This window comes from Podarcis erhardii, assembly GCF_964252035.2.
Source record: "Podarcis erhardii genome assembly, chromosome: 5".
NCBI lineage: Eukaryota > Metazoa > Chordata > Lepidosauria > Squamata > Lacertidae > Podarcis > Podarcis erhardii.
The window spans coordinates 101,426,079-101,445,006 of record NC_138509.1 but is presented as its reverse complement, the minus strand read 5'-3'; the positions used below and the strand labels follow the sequence as shown (position 1 = coordinate 101,445,006).

Below are 18,928 nucleotides of genomic sequence, written 5' to 3'. Positions count from 1 at the left end.
TAATGCCTCAACAAATGAAATGGATTTGTAAAAATGTTACATGGGGGGGGGGGGAATACGAGGCATTACACTTACACTGTAAAACAAGAAAACCCTTAATAATATATATATATATATATATATATATATATATATATATATATATATATAAAGAAATCTGCTTCCTTCCCCTCTGAAATCCCCCTTGCGGTTCCTTTGCAGATCCAGAGCAACCTGGGAGATTTCCAGTTCCTCTTCATTGATCTCGCAATAATTCTGGTGGTGGTCTTCACCAGTGAGTATCCTTCTCCCCGTCTCCCAGGCCGCCCTCCCTTTCTGGGACAGCTTTGGCCGGCAGGCCTCTCTCCTTCACCAGCCCTAGCAACTTGCAGAGTTGGGAGTCCTGCCAAATTCATTGTGAAGCTGATGCCCAGGAAACAAGTGATACCCTAAGAAAGGGGGAGGCAACAAGCAATTTTGCAGCTGCAGATCCCAAACCCAGAATCCTGACTCCTTGCCCAATTCTGGTGTGTGGTTTCAGGGGAAGAAAGGGGCTTCAAAATTCAAGTTTCTACGCGTCACCATAGCTCCTTTCCAGCCTCCCCTGGCAGGTAGCCTTGTGCAGAAGGAGCAGCTCTGTGCTCCTGAGTTTGCCTGGTTTACTTGGTGCAGAGGGGCTTTGCTTGGGGGCTGTGTGTTGGCTCTCCCTTTGGGTCTCAGCTCCTTCTCTCTCCACAGTGAGCCTGAATCCTGCCTGGAAGGAGCTTGTGGCGCAGAGGCCGCCCTCCGGCCTCATCTCGGCTCCCCTGCTCTGCTCCGTCCTCTCCCAGATCCTCATCTGCCTTGGCTTCCAGACCCTGGGCTTCCTGTGGGCCAGGCAGCAGCCCTGGTATGAGACCTGGACCCCTCACTCAGAGTAAGTTGCCCCAGGGGGCCACGTCTGGGTCCACGGTGGGGACAGGAGAGTTTCTCTTTGGAATCTGTGGGACCCCACCTGCCCTTGGCAGACCACATCCCTTTTGGTGATGGAGGATGTGGGGGGGTGGTGGTCCAGGAGGAACCATCTCAAAAGTGTCTGGCTCTTGATTTTGTTTATTTCTTATTTCATAAAATTTATGTATCACTTGATTGTATATATAAGAAAAAGCCTCAAAGTGGTTTACAGAAAGAGAAAACATTAATTAATTAATTAATTGATTGATTAATTAATTAATTACGGCTCCGTGGTAGTCTGTCTCAGAAGATAAGGGAGGAGTGGGCCTCTGATTTAAAATACTTAAACGGATTAAAATGACCACAACTTTCCAGGCATCTGGACAGGCTTGTCTAGACAAGATGGTTCAGAGTTGATCTCCATAGGCAGGGAGCCAGAGGGCAGCTGCTGCCACACTAAATGATGTGAGTTCTTACAGATGAAGAGTGGGGCCCCTGGGGCCCCTGTAGCAGTGCCACCCTCCACCGAGCGAAGCGATGGAGGGGGTGCAGGTGGGGTCAGGCGATCTCGCAGGTAGACTGGTCCCAAGTTGTTAAGGGCTTATGTACTAATACACTGGGTCCAGTAAAGAGTAAAAGTAGCAATCATAGTAATAAAAATACTTTATTTTATTTTGTCTTAACTAGTTGGGGCATCTTTTTACTTGCTCAAAGTTGTTTTTTTTTTTTAATTGATTGATCTAATATAGTTAATTGCAGCCCTTGAAACGATAGACTTCCTTTCTCTAAGGACATTTAGGAGTGAGTTTGAGATGGACTTGCTGGCAGGTCTCTGGGCCCTGCTGGCCTTGTCTCCTCTTGCTGGAGAAGCACCGAGAGATAGATAGACAGACAGACAGACAGTGTTAGAGATGCTCTAATTCCACGCCCCGCCCCCCAGACCAACCCAAACCTATAGAAGGAAGAAGCCACCGCCAAAGAAGATAAAGAAGATTGGTAAAGCAAATTAGTGAACTATGCAGGACATATTAGATAATTTGAAACACAAGAAAGAAAAAGGACATTGATTTTTAAAAAAGAGGAAATGCTTAATGCATACCTTGCAGGCTTGGTGTATAGGCTTTTACACTGGTTGAACTTTTAAAAGGCACTTGTAACAAGATGAATAAGGTTTTAAAATTGGGCTGTTAAGAATGTAAGATTTTATGGATGTGCATGAATAAGCAGAAAATAATGGAACCAGGAGGGGGAGTGGAGGGAAGTCAATTAAGATGTATGATTTAAATTTTTGATTGTGGTGTTCTTTTTTTGTTTTTGTTGTTGTTAATATTTATATATATTAATTCCTCCCCCCCCCGGGTGTTGCAGTGCCTGCAGTGTTTCTAGGGGTCCCTTTGCCAACGCCTCTCAGCACAAGAACAAGACCCTCCACGACGAGCACAACATCAGGAACTACGAGAACACGACGGTCTTCTTCATCTCCAGCTTCCAGTACCTCATTGTTGCTGTGGCCTTTTCCAAAGGGAGGCCCTTCAGGCAGCCTTGCTACAAAAACTGTACGTGTGCCAGAGTTTGGCCTTGGATGGAGAAGGGCCCCAAGCCAGAGCAGCGCTGATGGGCAAGCAGGGTGGGAGGGGGGCTCTGTAGGGGGGGGCATTTCTTGCAGGCGCCCTTGCCCTCCGTGGGGTTCAGCTTCCTTGCCCCCTGCCCTGGAGAGAGAGAAGCAGCCGGGCTCTCGCCTCTCTGCTGGCGAAATTGCTTGCAGGAGGAGGGCAAGAAATGCCTGGGATTAGAGGGGCAGAAAGGAGCTATTAAAGGGCCTGTCAAAAGACCCTGCTCTCTTATATATTGTGTATATTAAAATGGATAGCCGCTTTATCTTATCAGAGGCAAAAAACAGCAACCTCCAGCCAGCCAAGACTGCACATAGATACATTAGAAGCAAGGGGGGGGGCAGGAAATCTAATACCACCCACATCTAAGAGGCCACAAATACAGACGAAAGGCCTGGTTATAGAGTAATTTTTTCTCCTGGCGTCTAAAGAGAAATAGTGACGGTGCCAGGCAGGCCTCCCTGGGAGGAGCAGCCCACGAGTGGGGAGCCACTGCAGAAAAGGCCCGTTCTCGTGCTGCCACCCTCCAGACCTCTCATGGAGGGGGCTCTTCTACACAATGGTGGGTGTTCTGGGAAGACTGCAGTTGGGCAGGGAGGGAGAGGGGGGCTCCTTGGCTCAGGAGGGGGTCAGGATTGGGAACGGGCTCCGGGAGATGCAACCTCACAGCCTCCAAATTACGGCACAGGGGGATACTTTTGCCAAGCGAGACTGCAGGGCTTTGCATGCTCAAAGGTGTCTCTCTTCTCCTCCTCCTCCCTCCCCTGCAGATCTCTTCGTTATCTCTGTGATCGTTCTGTATGCCTTCGTCCTTTTCGTCCTGCTGCATCCCCTGCAGCCCATCGACTGGTTCCTTGAGGTAAGCCCAGAAGAGGCTGCCCTTCCATTCCCTGGTGCCAGTCCCAGGGGCCCCTTCAGGGCAGTGCAAAAAGCTCCTAGTCACTCCCCAGAGTGCTATAGGATCTTGGATGGGTTTTAATAGCAACACCATCTGAGACTTTGCGTGTATCAGGAATATCTTCTCCCTGCAAAATCAGATCTACCCCTTGGTGTGAGTGAGGGACCAGCTGCTCCTTAGAGGCCTTACAGAATCCCCGCCCCCCCCGGCACCTGTCCCCGCTGGCTTTCCAGTTCCTCCATGAGCCAGTGACTGTGTCACAAAGTGCCATGTAAAGGCTCACTTCTGTGAGAGATCTTTATAAAGATCCAAAGCAATTATGGGGGGGTCTGAGGCAGCGTTTGAATGTATATTAGTCTCTCCCACTTGAGTCCACACATCATTAGAAATTTAAAAAATCATCCGCATGGGAGTGCTTTCTAAGCTAATGCGAGAAAACGGTGTAATCCCACTCTTGGGGATGTTTTCTCCTGCCAAACATCTATTAAGACTTAAGTCCTAGTTTGAAATAATACCTGAGGGATCCTTCTGTCGCCATGTGGCCTCAGAATCATCCCCAGTTCTCTCCATTTGCACATTCAGAACACGCTCAGGATCCCACCAGGAGCCTTTCCATGAAGTCATACAATTTTTTAAGAGTAGATGGTAAAAATTTGGCCTGGCCCAAGTTAGGGGCCTAGGGAAGCACAGAAGCTGGATTCTTGGGTCTTCCATTGTGTGCATCCTCTCTGCTTGCCCTTTTCACGCTTGCACACGCATGTCTCTTCTGCTTTGCAGCTGGTCTGCGTGCCGTATCCGTGGCGAGTCCGGATTCTCCTCATCGTTGTCGTCAACGCCTTTGTCTCCCTTCTGGTGGAGGTGAGTCCTGGCAGCGTTTGGGGCGTTTTCTCTGGCCAGGTTGGAGGCAGTGGCTGCGTGTTTTCTGCTTAAAATCTCAGCCCGGCAGTCAGGGTTCTGATTTGCACAAAGCCCCACGAAGGGAGGGGGCCTTTCTTTCAGGCCCTCCTTTGTCAGTGCCAGTGTTCTGGGATGGCGGATGTTGGTGGTGGACCCTGTGAGGTGTCTTAAGTATATAACGTATGCGTATTTGCTCCATTATTCTGCCCTCCACTATTTGCTCAAGAAGGGTGTGTGGGGGGGGGAGCAGGGCACTTTAAATCCTTCAGCCACCACCTCTCTCTGGCTTCCGGATCCCAAGACATCTAGCGTATCTGTGCAGCCACCGTGACAGGAAAATGCCCCAGGGCCCTGCCCCACACGACACATTTCTTCTGCACTCCCAGAACATGCTGCTCTTCCCTGTGCCCACTCCCGGCTTTGCCAGAGCCCCAGTTCTGCCCACGCTCTGGGATTGGGAACAACCAGTCAGCCCCTCCCCATGAGTTGGAAGCCCCTGGCAGATGGAAGCCTTGAACGGATCTCTGCCTGATCTCTGTCAGCCCAGTTGTCGGAAAACATCAGGCCAGTTAATCAGGAGAAGTCCAAACAAGGAGACGGTTCTCAGTCCAGATCTGACCAACAGAACTGAAAGGATAGTTTGGGGTTTGCCCCACAGCAAGGGGGAGAGTGTAGCTCTGGGGCTCAAATCCCACTTGCAGGTTTCCCATTTAGTTGGCCACTGTGAGAAGAGGATACTGGGGCAGGTGGGCCGTGGGCCCGATCCAGCAGGCCCCTCTGATGTCCTTCCCTCTTTCCTCGAGGCCTGGGCCAGAGACCCCACCCAGGCACACCCCCCCCTTTCCCAAGAGCCCAGCGTTTGCTAGTCCTGCCCTGAGCGAGAGAGAGAGAGAGGCCTTTGTGCTGCTTTCTTCTGCCCCGACTGTGCTGTTGTTGTGACCTTCTTCTCGCTAACCTGCAATGATGGCTGCTCTTCTTGATTCTTCCCCTTCCCCGGAACACACCACAGAATTTCCTCCTTGACACCATCCTTTGGAAAGTTGTCTTCCACCGAGACAAGCAAGGGGAAAACCGCCTAGGCTCCTCCTCCTCCTCCTCCTCTTCTTCCTCCTCCTCTTCCTCCCACCCATCACAGGTTGGAACACTGTGCTTTACTCTCCCTTGTCCACGCATGACACCCTCACGGCTGGGGACGGGGTGGGTTTGTATGCTGGGGGGCGGGAGGGCCCTGGGGCCCGCCGGGTGCCTTGGCCCACAGCTCCCACCAGTCCCAGACACGCTGCGCTGGCTGGGGGGAGTTGTAGCACAGTGCCTGCTCCAACCCCTCTCTGGAGCCCTGCAGAGCCAGGACTGCCAGTCGGGAGACCAGCCTTCCTTGCCCTTGGGACCCCAGAGGTGGTCAGACTACAACTCCCATCATTCCCGGCCAGCGTGGTCAGGGAAAACGGGGGCTGTAATTCAGAAACATCTGGGGATCCAAGGCCCAGAAAGGCTGGCATAGGGAAGGCGGAGCCCAGGGTCTGACTCTGTGTCCGTCCACTTCCTCTTCAGAGGGCATCAGGTTGGGCAGGTCTGGGCGTCTCCCTTTCCCTAAGCCTGTGAATGTCTTGCCAGTGTCCTTAAAGGGGGGGGGGGCTTTAAACAGCCTCCTTGTGATGCTCACTGAAGACCAGGGGGTGCAGGGGAAGGGGGGCTGTTAATTTGCATCACGGTCAAGGTTTGGGGGTTGGGGTTCTCCTCGGGGTCTCTGCCGCCACCTGCCCCTTCCCCCAAAAAGGTCAGGATGGCAAATGTGTTCATCACAACAACCCTGTGAGGTAGGTTAGGCTGAGGAGAGCAGACCCGGATGGAGGGAACGTTTCGAACCCAGATTTTAATGATGAAGTGGGGAAGCTCCGGGCAGGGGCTGCCCATCTCCCTCCCCAAGGAGAAGAAGGAGGGGTGGGGTGGTCCCCAAGGAGATCCCCGAAGGGGAAGATCTCCTGGGCTCAGGAGCAAGGAAGCTCTGCCCGGGTCAGGCTGGACCACAGCTGCTGCTGCTGCTGTTCTGGATTCCAACCCCCCCCCCACCCACCCCCCGTGTCAGCCACAGGCCTGCTCCCAACTGCTGAAATTCAGCCAGCCTGAGAGCTATAGATATATAGAGAGAGGGAGAGGACGTGGCGGCTGGGCAAAGTGTCTTTGGTGGCACCAGGCGGGCACAGAGAGTGATGCTTGGTGCCATGGCCTGCCCCCTCCAGCCCTGTCATGTGGCTCCCTCAGGCGCATGTTTCTGGGGCATCTGGCACTGCACTGCTGCCACGGGGCCCTGCCTGCCCTGGGCAGATGGGGGTGCACCTGGCCTCTGCCCTTGGCTGTGGGGTCTCACCCTCTCTCTCTCCCTCCAGGAGGCCTTGGGGTGCTGCCGCGGCTGCGCCCTCCCCTCGGTGCTGGGCTTCCAGAAGAGGAAGAAGCCCCCGAAAGCCAAATACGTTCACTTGGCCCAGGAGCTCCTGGTGGACCCTGAGTGGCCGCCCAGGCCCTGCACCACGACGGAGGCCAAGGCCCCCCCGGCCCACCAGAACGGCGCCTGCCAGGTCATCACTGTCACGTAGCAGCGGCCTGGCCAGTGCGTCCTCTTGCCCTCTGGAGACACTTCCGCCTGCGGAGCACGTGTTCGGGGCCCTCAGGCCGCCCCCCTCGCCCCCCTCCATCCCTGGAGTTCAGCGTCCCGTCGAGAGAGAACCTTTCAGAAGCAATGCAAAACGTTGGGTGTTTTTCCAGCCGGCTTCTCCGAGCCTCATTCTGCTGGCCAGTTCTGGGCTCAGGCTCTGCTCCTCTTGCCCCCGGGGGGAGATCTGGGCTCAGGGCAGCCCTGGCATAGCGCTGGTTCCTTCTGCCTTGGAGGCTGGCCTGGGGGACTTCCGCAGCCCAGCAAGGAGGGGGTGAGTTGCCCTTACCAGAAAGTGTGGGTGTTGTGTGTGTTTGCCAAACTTGGTGCTGGATGCCACTGGTCAGCAGTGCGCTGCAGAGCCTGACCCCGGCCACCTTGCGCGGAGCAGAGGGTGCCGGGCGTCACGGTTAGTTTCCAAGTCCCCTCCTGGCACCCCCCGCTCTGTGCCAAGGCCCGGCAGTCCCTGTGCCCGACTCGGCTTTGCTACAGGCTCCGTGCAGGAAGCAGGCAAAGAATCAGCCACGCTGGCTCAGCCATATTCTTTACTGAGAAATAGGTAAAAGAATTGCTCCCGGCCTCCACCACCAGCACCAAGTGCTTTAAATCTGCTGAGGCCACGCTATGTCTCTGGCCTGTTTACACACGCCTGTGCGCGCACACCGAGTTGCTCCGGGGGCCAAGGATCATCCGGCTACTCCTGGCTCCTGGGTGCCAAGGGCTGACCGCCCCTCCCTTCCCCAGGCTCTGCCTCCGTCCCCAGAGGCCCCTTGGCTTCTGTGGCTGGGCCTCCCTCCGGCCGTGGGGCACCCACCCCATCTGTGTGTGTGTGTGGGGGGGTCTTTGCTTTTGAAGTTCAAGCCCAGGCGTCCTGATCCTGCCCTGGGGCTTCTGATGCCCATGGCAGAGAGGAGCCTTGCCGAGGAGGCAGCCCATGCACTGGGAGGGGCACCTGCAAAGCCTTCAAGGAGGAAATGACCCTCTGTGGACAGCGTCTCTTGAGCGGCAGCAAAACAGCCGGGTCCATTTCCTGCCGTTTTATACCTCAACAAAAAGGTGGTGTTGGAAGCAGAGTCTGGGAGGCTCCTGGCCCCAGAGTTGTCCTCCTGCTGCTGCCATGTCCTGCAGGGGCCTGGCCCCCAAGGGGGCAAACGCCTTTGGCCTCTGCCGCCTGCTTCCCTCCCCGGCTGCGGGCGTCCTTCCCACCGTGGTGGTGCGTTGTGGAGGGTGGTTGGGATCTGGCACTGTGACACCTCGGGGTGCAAGTGCGAGCCGCCTCCTCTCCCTGGAGCAGGCTGACGGAGCCTGCAGCAGCAGCAGCAGCAGCGACCTTCTCTCTCTCCCCTGTTCAAAATGCACGGTTATTTTGCTTGAAAAGAAGGAAGAGATCCATGAATCTATGCATCTTTTGACCTTGACTGTGACTTGCCAGCACTTCATCTGACTGTACAGTAGCTCCGTCTGTGTGTGAGAGAGAGGTAGAGAGAGCGTGTTGCGTTTCAGAAGCAATGCAGGAGAGGTCCTGGCCAGGGGAAGGGAATGTGTGTCTGTTTCAAGGAGTCTCGCTTGCTGCCCCCGTGCTTCCCATGGAAAACCGCTGGGAAGCAAAAATCTGGGACTGTCCTGGGCAGCCAGGTCTCACTAAGGATCTTTGGGGCTGGGGGAAGCCATTTGTCAATGTGGTGGCGAGAAGTGATCTGGCCTGGAGTTTGGGGTGCATTTGCTTTTGGCCTTCCTGAGATCTGAGCTGGGGTTTAGCCGCTGTTCCTCTTGGGGTGAGCTTGATAAAGAGGTTTGTCTTCTGGCCTCTGGAATACAGCTTGCACGCCAAAATTCTGAGTTGGTATTTTTTAAAAAAAAATTAATAAATTGAGGACTCCTTTTCTTGCTGAATCTTCCTCAAAAGCTTGTGAATTCAGGTGAACAAGATGGTTTAATGGGGGGCCCTCCAACACTCCGGAAAGTTGTTTTGCCTTTCTGCAGTAAAATCCAGGGTCACGTCGAGAACTTGGAATCTGAGTTCCTTATTAAATTATTTGCGTTTTGTGGACCTAAAGTCTAAATTTGTCCTTCTTTGTGTCAGGATTGTAAATATGGCCAATTAAATATTTTTAATTTAATTTTAATTATTATTATTTATGCACATATCTAAAGGACTAGCTCAAGAGAAGAATAACCAGATTTTAAAATGATATATATAGATATATATCGGTATCCCTCAGGGTTATTTTTAAAGCTTTTATCTTCTTCCCTTACCAGGTAGCTAATGATACGGTCATAGGATCTCTGGGTGCTCCCTTCCATGTGTCTGTATGTCTTTGGGGTAGCGATGGGGCACATCTCTCCCCAGTCCAGGCTTGCACATGCGACTGGGGACGGCTCCCTGGGGCTCTAGCCTTCACGGTGGAGCCTGAAAAGTGTGTGTCTGTCTGTTTGTGCGTGTGCCCTTCCGGTTATTAGTGCTAAAATTCTACTGTAGAATACAATGCAAAAAAAGCCACTTGATTCGAAAGTGGAGAATCAATTTCTTATTGCAATCTTCACATTGGAAACTTTTGAACAAAATTGCACTCATTTTGAAATTTATTTATTTTTAGTAGAGAGCATTTATGAGGATTGCCCTCCTAACTGGATGAGTTAATCTACTGTAGTTATCAGGACTGTGTCTGCACAGGGTCCGAGTGAAAGAGATGAAGAATCCTTTTTCTTAAATGCTGCAAGTTCCTTCTGAAACGATTTCCTCCGTTGTCTCAGGCCTCGAGGCTTGAGAAGAGCTCCATGACTTTATCCCTCAAAAATCCCCGTTCCAAAATGAAATGTTTGTATATTAGAATACAAGTTTTATTTAATGGCTCTGTCTGACATGCTAGCTATATGCCACATAATGTCAGGCTTTTAAAAACCCCATTTCCAATGAACTTCTAAACTCTGGGGTCGATGACGCAGTCCCACCGCCAGCTCCTCAGGTTCAGCTGATGGACGAGATCCGGCGGTCTCAGAAGGTTCCAGAAACCGGCCCCTTCGTTCCAGGGGCGCCGGCCATCTTCCTCCAGGAAATGTCTGTTTGTGCTGCTTTTATAATGGTACCGGTTGTAATAAAGGCATTTTGTGTCATTGTACATAGTCATAGCCCTGTAAAATCTTTTGTGTGCGTGTGATTTAAGCTATTTGAAATAAAGTTGTGGTTCGCTTGCCCTTTCCATTCCCTGCCCCTTCATTTCCCGCCCACCACGGAAAAGGAGTTTCCTCCACTCTCAGGTCCTCCCGTAACCCGGGACTCTCTCAAGCCGTTCTCCTCGAGAGGAAACCTCTTGGCTGGCCTTTTCTGCAAGCTGAAGCACCAGGCGACTTAGGAATAAAAGAAGAGACCACGGTGTCGCATGGCTCCATTCCGGGGAAAAGAGATGAAGTCATGTGAAGTGGTCAACACGGAGCTTGCAGAGATCTTGCAGAGGGGAGCGAGGGCAAAATGAGCCGTGGCTGATGAAGTCACTGCAAAAAGGGCCAAGCGATGTGATTGCGGACAAATAAAAAACCCAACTTTGCCTGCCTTGAGCTGGGTGGTGGTGGCGGTGGTGGGGGAGACTGGTTTGGCTGTTGCTCAACTGGGGAAGGAATCTTGTGCTTGTGAAAATTACACCCAAAGTACACAAAGTTTGAGGTTTGCTAAAAAGCCTCAGCGAGCCGTTCATGGGGCTTGTGCAGGAGAGAGTGGTGGGCACCCACAAACTCATGGAGGGGAAGGGCTATTGGTGGCTGCCGGCCACAGGGGCTCTGCTGTGCCATCATAGATGTGCAGGGTTGGAAGGGGCACCCAGGGTCATCTAGTCCAACCCCCTACAAGGCAGGATCTCCTACCAGACGCCGCTCTGCAAATGTGCTAGCACTTCTACTGCTCCACAACTAGATGGGCTGGAGGCGGCAAGGCTTCTGGATCCTAATTGCTGGAAGCTGCGGGAGAGAAGACTTGCCGGTTTCCCACAGGCCACTGTGAGAAGAGGATGTTGCACTAGATGAGCCATGGGCCTGATCCAGCCGGCTCTTACACTCATCCCTGGATCACGAAGGCTGCACTGTATGTATGTATGTGTGCATCCCTCCTGTTCTGGAGCGTTGAGCCTTTGGCAGCAAGAGTCAGGCAGTTTTCTGGATGCTTGGCCGATGCAGTTTTCAGAAGACCTTTGTGGCTTCCTCTGTCGGCGGCTGAGTGGAGCCAGCTTCAGATTTGGCCTGGCGGGTTGCTGACCGGGGGGCGGGGGAGGGAGATTTGTGGACTTTGGGCTGGCTGAATATATTCTACCTCGTCCCACCCAGCAGAAATTGGGTTTAATGACTTGTTGGTTCCTTTCCACCTTGTGCCAAAGACCAGCTTCTTGACAATGCTTGGGCTGAAGGGGAAATACAGAAAGAGCCTTGCTGAGAAAGCGCTTTTTGTCAACTCTCACATCCCCTTTTCCACAAATGGCCAACCTGGTGTTCTTGGGAAGCCCCCCCAAGCAGGAGGCGAGCCATGGGGGCCTTTCCCCCCAGACTCGGGAGTCAGAATTGTAGGGTTGGAAGGCACCAAAAGGGTCGTCAAGAGGGGGGTGACCCCAGAGATCTGGAAGCCATGACCAGGTTGCTTTTCTCCCTCCCGCTTGCCTAGGTTCATCCAACCCCTTCTAAACCCCACCAAGTGTGTGGTTGCTGCCCCATCTTGGGCTGAGGGGTCCCATTGCCCGGGTGAGACTTTCAGGCTTTTGTTTCAGGGTTTATTCCCAGAGTTGCTTCATAGCTAACCTTCGTGGAAAGGGAAAACACGCCTGGAGCTGGCCGGTTTTGGCCCAGAGTGAGAGGCCATGTGGGATCCTGTGGTTCATGGCTGATTCTTCCCCCATGATGCGATTCCTCCTTTGTATTCATTGCTGGGTCTTCAGCCAGAATCATTTATAAGAAGGTTCACTTAAATGAAACCTGAACCCTCTGAGCTGAAAATCTGAGGATGTTTCCCTGCTGGGATAACTTGGTCCTGGCATCACCCGGAAGGAGGAAGTGTGCTCAGCAACCTTCTGAGCATCAGATTAGCCCAGTGCTTCCCCAAGTGGGTGGTGGCACCCTCTGAGGGATGGGTGCTTAAAGGCAGGGGGCCGGGGGGCGCTGGAGGTGTAGATGTCTAGCAGACCTTGAACAGCTGGTATCACTAAATCAAGCTCATCAGTTTTGTTGAATTAATGAAATAGTTTTATTCCTGCATTGCCGGGGGTTGGACTGGATGACCCTTGGGTCCCTTTCTGCGATTCTATGTATTGGACTTTGAATAAATGTGCACTTAATTGTTTCTGCTTTGAATCTTAGTGTCATGCAAAGTGCTGTTCTGAATAAAGCTTTTTATAGGTTAGGGCTGTGGGTGCCAGGGAAGAGTTTATGGAGGAGCCAAGGGGGCGGGGGCCAAAAGAAGTTTGGGAACCACCGGCTTATCCTGAAGGAAAGTCAGTGCAGGTTAAAGGGCGGTCCAGGAAGCCTGGGGCTCCCCACTCCTTTTCTCCATGCAGACGCGTCGGCCTCCAGCGCCAGCAGAGTTACAAACATCCTCAGTTCTTTCCAAGAGGGATGAGTCCACTTCCGAGCGTGCATTGCATCAGGCAAGTGGGAAATTCCAGTGTCCTGCTAATTTTTACCCATTGACCTCTCAGGGCAGGAGTTGGCCCCCAGGGCTGCTCCTCTGCTCCCCCTTTCAGCCAAGAGGAGTATTGCAGGGCCACTGTGTCCTTAGAGACGCTGCTCCAGAATTAGCACCCATGACCCTCACTGGGCACACTCACCAACCAGAATCACAGACCTGGCAGCTGGGCTTTTTGTTTCTTGCTGATGACTTGCATCTCGCAGCTTGTCCTTCTTTCTTCCAAGAGACTTTTCCAAGAGACCCTTCAAAGGTTTTGTAAATCTAAAGACCCTGAAGAACAAAAAGTTAAGGCATCTGCCCAGAGGTGGGCTTGATGTGGAAGAGCTGCAGTGCAGAGCAGAAGAATAAGGCCCACGCTCTTGGGATCCGCCTCCTGGCAATGCTCTTTGCGTGGCTTCCTGGGAGTAAGCGCCACGGAAATCAGGGAGGCTTCTGAGTGCAGGAAACACCACAGAGGTAGAGTGGAAGATCTTCAGGCACCTCAGATGCACCCGTTTGCTTTTAATAATGCAGTGGCACCTCGGGATGTGAACGGGATCCGTTCCGGAGCCCCGTTCGCATCCTGAACAGAACGCAAGATGCGACTGCACGTGTCGCGTTTCGCCGCTTCCACCATGTGTGCAACGTCATTTTGACCATCTGCACATGCGCGAGCGGCAAAACCTGGAAGTAACGTGCTCCGTTACTTCCGGGTCGCTGTGGAGCGCAACCCAAAAATACTTATCCTGAAGTGTATTTATCCCAAGGTATGAATGTTGTAATAATAATAATAATAATAATAAAAATAAATATTTTATTTATACCCTGCCCATCCACTTATTCCCCAGCCACTCTGGGCGGCTTCCAACAAAATATTAAAATACAGTAGTCCATTAAACATTAAAAACTTCCCTAAACAGGGCTGCCTTCAGATGTCTTCTAAAAGTCAGGTAGTTATTTATTTCTTTGACATCTGATGGGAGGGCATTCCACAGGGCAAAACCTCCAGGGAGAAATCTTTGGCCAACTGGTCAGTTAACTGCTATTATTATTTATATATTTATTCATGCCCTACCTTTTCCCCTGACAGGGACTCAAGGCGGCTTACAGACAAAAATAAGAGCAGCTAAAAGATACAGGAGCTCAGAAGTGAGGAACTGGCCTGGGAAACTGAGGCAGATTGTGGTGACAAAACACAAAGCTCTAGGCCTTATATGACAATGTAAAAACTGGCAAACTAACAAGCATTCAATGAATGCTTTATCTTGCCCAAGCCAACCCAGAGCAACTTCACACCAGCCAATCAACAAATCAAGGAGAGAGACAAAAGAGACAAGCCTTGCACAGGTACGTTAAAACAAAGGGGAATACAGTGGTACCTCGGGTTACATACGCTTCAGGTTACATACGCTTCAGGTTACAGACTCTGCTAACCCAGAAATAGTACCTCAGGTTAAGAACTTTGCTTCAGGGTGAGAACAGAAATTGTGCAGCGGTGGCAGCAGGAGGCCCCATTAGCTAAAGTGGTGCTTCAGGTTAAGAACAGACCTCTGGAACGAATTAAGTTCTTAACCCGAGGTACCACTGTACATTAAAAACACCCTCCCCATTTCTAATAGGCCACATACAGCCTTTTGGAGGTCATGGAGGAATGCTTCCATCTGGCCTGTCAAGGCATGCCAGGAGAGGGCCAGGAGAGCCTGCCTGGGCAGAGCACCCCACTCCTGTGAAATGTGAAATTGCTGACCTTCTAAAAAGATCTAAGTCGCTAGTCCCTTGGATCAGCCCCCGTATCTGAAGACTGGAGAGCAGCCAATGTCATCCTGGGGGAGGAGATGCTTCATCCCACACCAAAGAAAGCCCCATCCAGTTGCGAGAACATTGGAAGGATGGCAAGTAACACACTGGCAGATTCAGGGTCCACATCTGGAGCGACACTGGTGCTCTTGCACAGCAGATGCCCTCTGTTTCCCCCTCCATCAAACCTTTTGTGGCAAGGGAACTGATGGCAAACAACTTGGGAAAGGGTTGGCACCAGCCTTTCTTTGACATGATTTCTTTAACCTCCCTGGACACAAATCAGAATGAATTCTCAGCGATGGGTGTCATCTGACCTCCTGCACTGCAGCGGGCTGGACTGGATGACCCTTGGGGGTCCCTTCCAGTGCTACAATCTACAATTCCAAGAGAACTGTGGGTGGGATCCGGCACTCTCCTAACAAGCCCCTGTTGCCTGCAATGAAGTAGGATTCACCTGGCTGCCCAGCTGGCATATGGTGGGATGGCGCAGGAGAGGAGAGACCCCATCCTTAGGCATGGATGTTTGCCTCCTGGCCTGGCCTGGCCTGATCCTGCTCTACGGGCTCCCATTGTGCGTCCAGAGGAGCCCTGCTGGCCATGCCTGTGTGGTCAAGGCAGTGTGCAGCCAGCTCTCTCCCCCGGCAGCTGATTTTAGCAGCTGTTCTCATGCAGAAGGCAGCTGGCTCTCCAAAGGGTGCCGTAAAGCCGTGCCGGGGCGGGGGCTGCTGGGAGGGAGCCAGGCGTGGGAGGGTCCTGATGGGAAGCAGGCAGGTCAGCTGGCCAGTGGTCAGGCTGCCCCCGACACCTCTCTCTTCAGACAGAGAGAGGAAGCACGAGGGGATTGCTCATCATTGGGCTGCTGGGCACGTGGGATTCTCCTGAGCAGAAAGAGAGAGCACATGAAGGAAAGTCCTTCCTCATGCAGTTCAACTGTGGAACTCCCTCCCACTGGAGGCAGCGATGGCCACCAACCTGGATGGCTTTAAAAGAGGATTAGGCAAATTCAGGGGGGAGAAGGGGGCCAGGATGGCTCTGCTCTGCCTCCCCAGCCATGAAGGGAGCGATGCTTCTGGGTAGAAGCATAGAATCATAGAATCATAGAGTTGGAAGAGACCACAAGGGCCATCGAGTCCAACCCCCTGCCAAGCAGGAAACACCATCAGAGCACTCCTGACATATGGTTGTCAAGCCTCTGCTTAAAGACCTCCAAAGAAGGAGACTCCACCACACTCCTTGGCAGCAAATTCCACTGTCAAACAGCTCTTACTGTCAGGAAGTTCTTCCTAATGTTTAGGTCGAATCTTCTTTCTTGTAGTATGGATCCATTGCTCCGTGTCCGCTTCTCTGGAGCAGCAGAAAACAACCTTTCTCCCTCCTCTATGTGACATCCTTTTATATATTTGAACATGGCTATCATATCACCCCTTAACCTCCTCTTCTCCAGGCTAAACATGCCCAGCTCCCTGAAACCGCAGGAGGGGAGAGTTGCTTGAGCACTGGGCTCCGGCTTGTGGGCTTCCCTTTGAGGCATCTGATTGGAAGGAGAGCGAAGACATCTTGCCAGTGTGACCCCTCCACCTCGAACAAACCCCAAAGAGGTGGACGCCATAGCTTTGCTTGGCAGCCCTGGGCAACACCTGGCAGGGGTCTTGTGGCTGAAGGGGCACCTGGGGGGGGTAATTTTAGCCACTTAGAGAAATGCAGCTGAAGAATCCCTGGCAGATGGCCGTCCAATCTCTGCTTCAAAACCTCCAAGGAAAGAGAGTCCACCAGCACCTCAGGGAGTCCGTTCCCCAGCTGGCCGGCTCCTGCCCTCAGAAAGTTCTTCCTGGTGTTCCTGCAGAATCCCCTTCCTTCCCATTTGAACAGGTTGGTTCCTCTAGTAGAGCAGCAGAAAGCAAGCAGCCTTTCAGGTCTCCTGTCGCCTCTTGGTTTTCCCCAGGCCAAACACCCCCACTCCCTCAACCGTGGGGGTCCCACTCTACCATTCTGTGGTAGATTCTTTGAAGGGTCCCAGCTACTAATCTCACGAGTAATCTGGCAGCTGAAGACATCTCCCGAGCACTCTGATCTCAAGCGCTGCTGGAGGGGATCCCCTGTAGGCAGACCCCGAGTCTCATGGAATATTCCTTCCCTCTCCTCCTCCTTCTCCTGGCAGTCTGCGCTTTGCACAACTCCAGGACACTCCTGGGTAGGAAGTTCTTCCAAAGCCGGGCCCTCTTGCTGGAAGAGCACGTAGTTTCATCCTTGGTCAAACAACGGCTTGGCAACATGACACAGAACAGAGCTGCTCTGGAGAATGTTTATTCCCCCCCCCTAAGTATCTCCAGATGTTCCTGTTCCTGACGTGCCTGGACCACCTCCGTCTCTGCTGAAGGGGAACAGGGTCCTTCTGCGTGGAGGGAAGGGTGTTTGGGGGCTGCCCTCCTGCCTCCCCCAGTCACTGCCCCCGCCTGCAGCTCCCAAGAGGAGGCAGGTGAACAGATGCTCTCATGGAGAGGGGCAGGGATGTCTCCCCCTGAGCCGGCCTGGCCCTTCTCAAGGCTGTGTTTCGGAGCCCAAGGCGCAGCAGTTGGGGTGCAGCCTGGGAAGGAGTGCAGCTCACCCTCAGAGCATATGCTTGGGATGCAGAAGGCCACAGGCTCAGTCCTTGGCCAGGAGAGAGGCTCCTTCCTGAAATACGGGAGACCTGCTGCCAGCCAGTGTATATGCCACTGAGTGAGAACCACAGAACTGTCGAGTTTGAAAGCACCTTAGGGGTCATCTAGTCCAACCCCTCACAAGGCAGGAATCAAGCTAAAGGGTCTCTGATGGACAGCCATCCAACCTCGGTTCAGAAACCTCCACTGAAGGGAGCCTGTTCCACTGCCAAACAGCTCTTGCCCTCCTAATTTTGAGTCAGAATCCCCTTCCTTGCCATCTGAATCCATGGGTTCAGGTCCTGAAGACCAGCTTGCTCCTTCTTCTGGGGGGCAGCCCTCTGGTTACCTGATGGTGGCTCCCATGTCACCTCTCCTCCAGGTAGACCATTGGTCTGACTCAGGACAAGCCGGCTCCCTCTGCTCTCTTCACCAGCTCAGGCCGGCAGAGCAAAGGGCGCCTGGCCAAGCCCTGCTTCCACTTCCCGGTCCCCTGAGGGTGGAGAGAGGGGTGGGACACTGGGAGGCGGGAAGAGAGCAGGGGTGGGGGTGGTGTGGTCAGAGGGGCAGGCTGGGACCTGGGAGACTGGGGTTTGAATCCCCACTTGGCCATGAAGCTCACTGGGTGTGACCCCAGGCCAGTCCCTGCCTCTCAGCCTAACCTCCCTCACAGGGCTGTTGTGGGGATTAAATGAGGAGGGAGAGAAGGGAGAAAGGTGGGAGATAAATATAGCCATGAATGAAGGAGCGTCTCCACCCACATCATTTGACCCGGACACTGAGGTTCAGCTCTGGGGGCCTTCTGGCAGTTCCCTCCCTGCAAGAAGTGAACCAGGCAGAGGGCCATCTTGGTGGTGGTGCCCTCCCTGTGGATCGCCCTCCCATCAGATGTCAATGAAATAAACAACTACCTGACTTTTAGAAGACATCTCAAGGCAGCCCTGTTTAGGGAAGTTTTTATTGTTTGGTTCTATTTTTAATATTCTGCTGGGAGCAGCCCAGAGTGGCTGGGTGGGGTCTAAATAAATAAATAAATAAATAAATAAATAAATAAATAAATAAATAAATAAATAAATAAATAAATATATAATAATAATAATAATAATAATAATTGTTGTTGTTGTTGCTTCTTCTGCACTGGCAAATGGCGTCCCGTTGAGCATCATTGCGTCTGAGCACTTTCCCTCTTTGCCTGGATTGCGCCATCATTGTGGTGACGGCGTCTCCTTGCATGGATTGTCACATGCCGGCACCCCCGTTTGACCTGTGTCAATCCCCAACGCCCACTGAGAAGTGCGTAGTCAAATGAGGAATTGCTGCCTTCTGCTCCTGCTTCAGCAGACATTGACTGCAAGGGTGGGGCGGTCTGTGGGTGACACAGCAAACCCTCCAGGAGGACCTTTGTTCTGCCCCACAACCCCAGTGATCCCAGGGTCACGGTTTCCAAAAAGGGCTGAGATGGGCCAATCTCAGGGGGCGGGGATCAGCTGCCTCCAAAACTCACGCGAAGGAGATCTGGCACGGAGGTTAGACAATCATAGAATTGTAGAGTTGGGAGGGACCCGGGAGTCATCTAGTCCAACCCCCTGCAATGCAGGTTGAGGGTCCAAATTTCTTCTTTGCCACTGGAAGCCCCACAGCCACAAAATCAGGCCTTTAAAAGTGTCCCTCCGCCCAGTAGGGTGAGCCCAGCCTGGAAGAGATGTAGCACCCAGGCTGTGGGTGCATCTTAAATTGAAAGCACTCCACCAAGAATTCTGGGAACTATGGTTTGTTAATTAATTAAGGGTGGTCAGGTGGCCACCTGTCCGGGATTCTCTAGCTGTGATTCTTGCAGTGCTGGGGGTTGGACTAGATGAGCCCTGGGGGTCCCTTCCA

General features: G+C 52.7%; 1 protein-coding gene across 1 annotated transcript in view; it reads left to right on the top strand.

Annotated features, from left to right (window-relative positions):
- Positions 1 to 10,172, top strand: part of ATP13A3 (ATPase 13A3) — a 40,128-nt gene extending 29,956 nt beyond the window's left edge. Inside the window, exons 27-33 of the mRNA XM_081862905.1 lie at positions 202 to 274; positions 718 to 895; positions 2,281 to 2,468; positions 3,296 to 3,384; positions 4,201 to 4,281; positions 5,330 to 5,455; positions 6,708 to 10,172. Of these exons, the coding sequence (XP_081719031.1) occupies positions 202 to 274; positions 718 to 895; positions 2,281 to 2,468; positions 3,296 to 3,384; positions 4,201 to 4,281; positions 5,330 to 5,455; positions 6,708 to 6,914 (942 nt within the window). The 3' untranslated portion in view covers positions 6,915 to 10,172. The remainder of the gene's footprint in view (positions 1 to 201; positions 275 to 717; positions 896 to 2,280; positions 2,469 to 3,295; positions 3,385 to 4,200; positions 4,282 to 5,329; positions 5,456 to 6,707) is intronic.
- Positions 10,173 to 18,928: the final 8,756 nt, after the last annotated feature.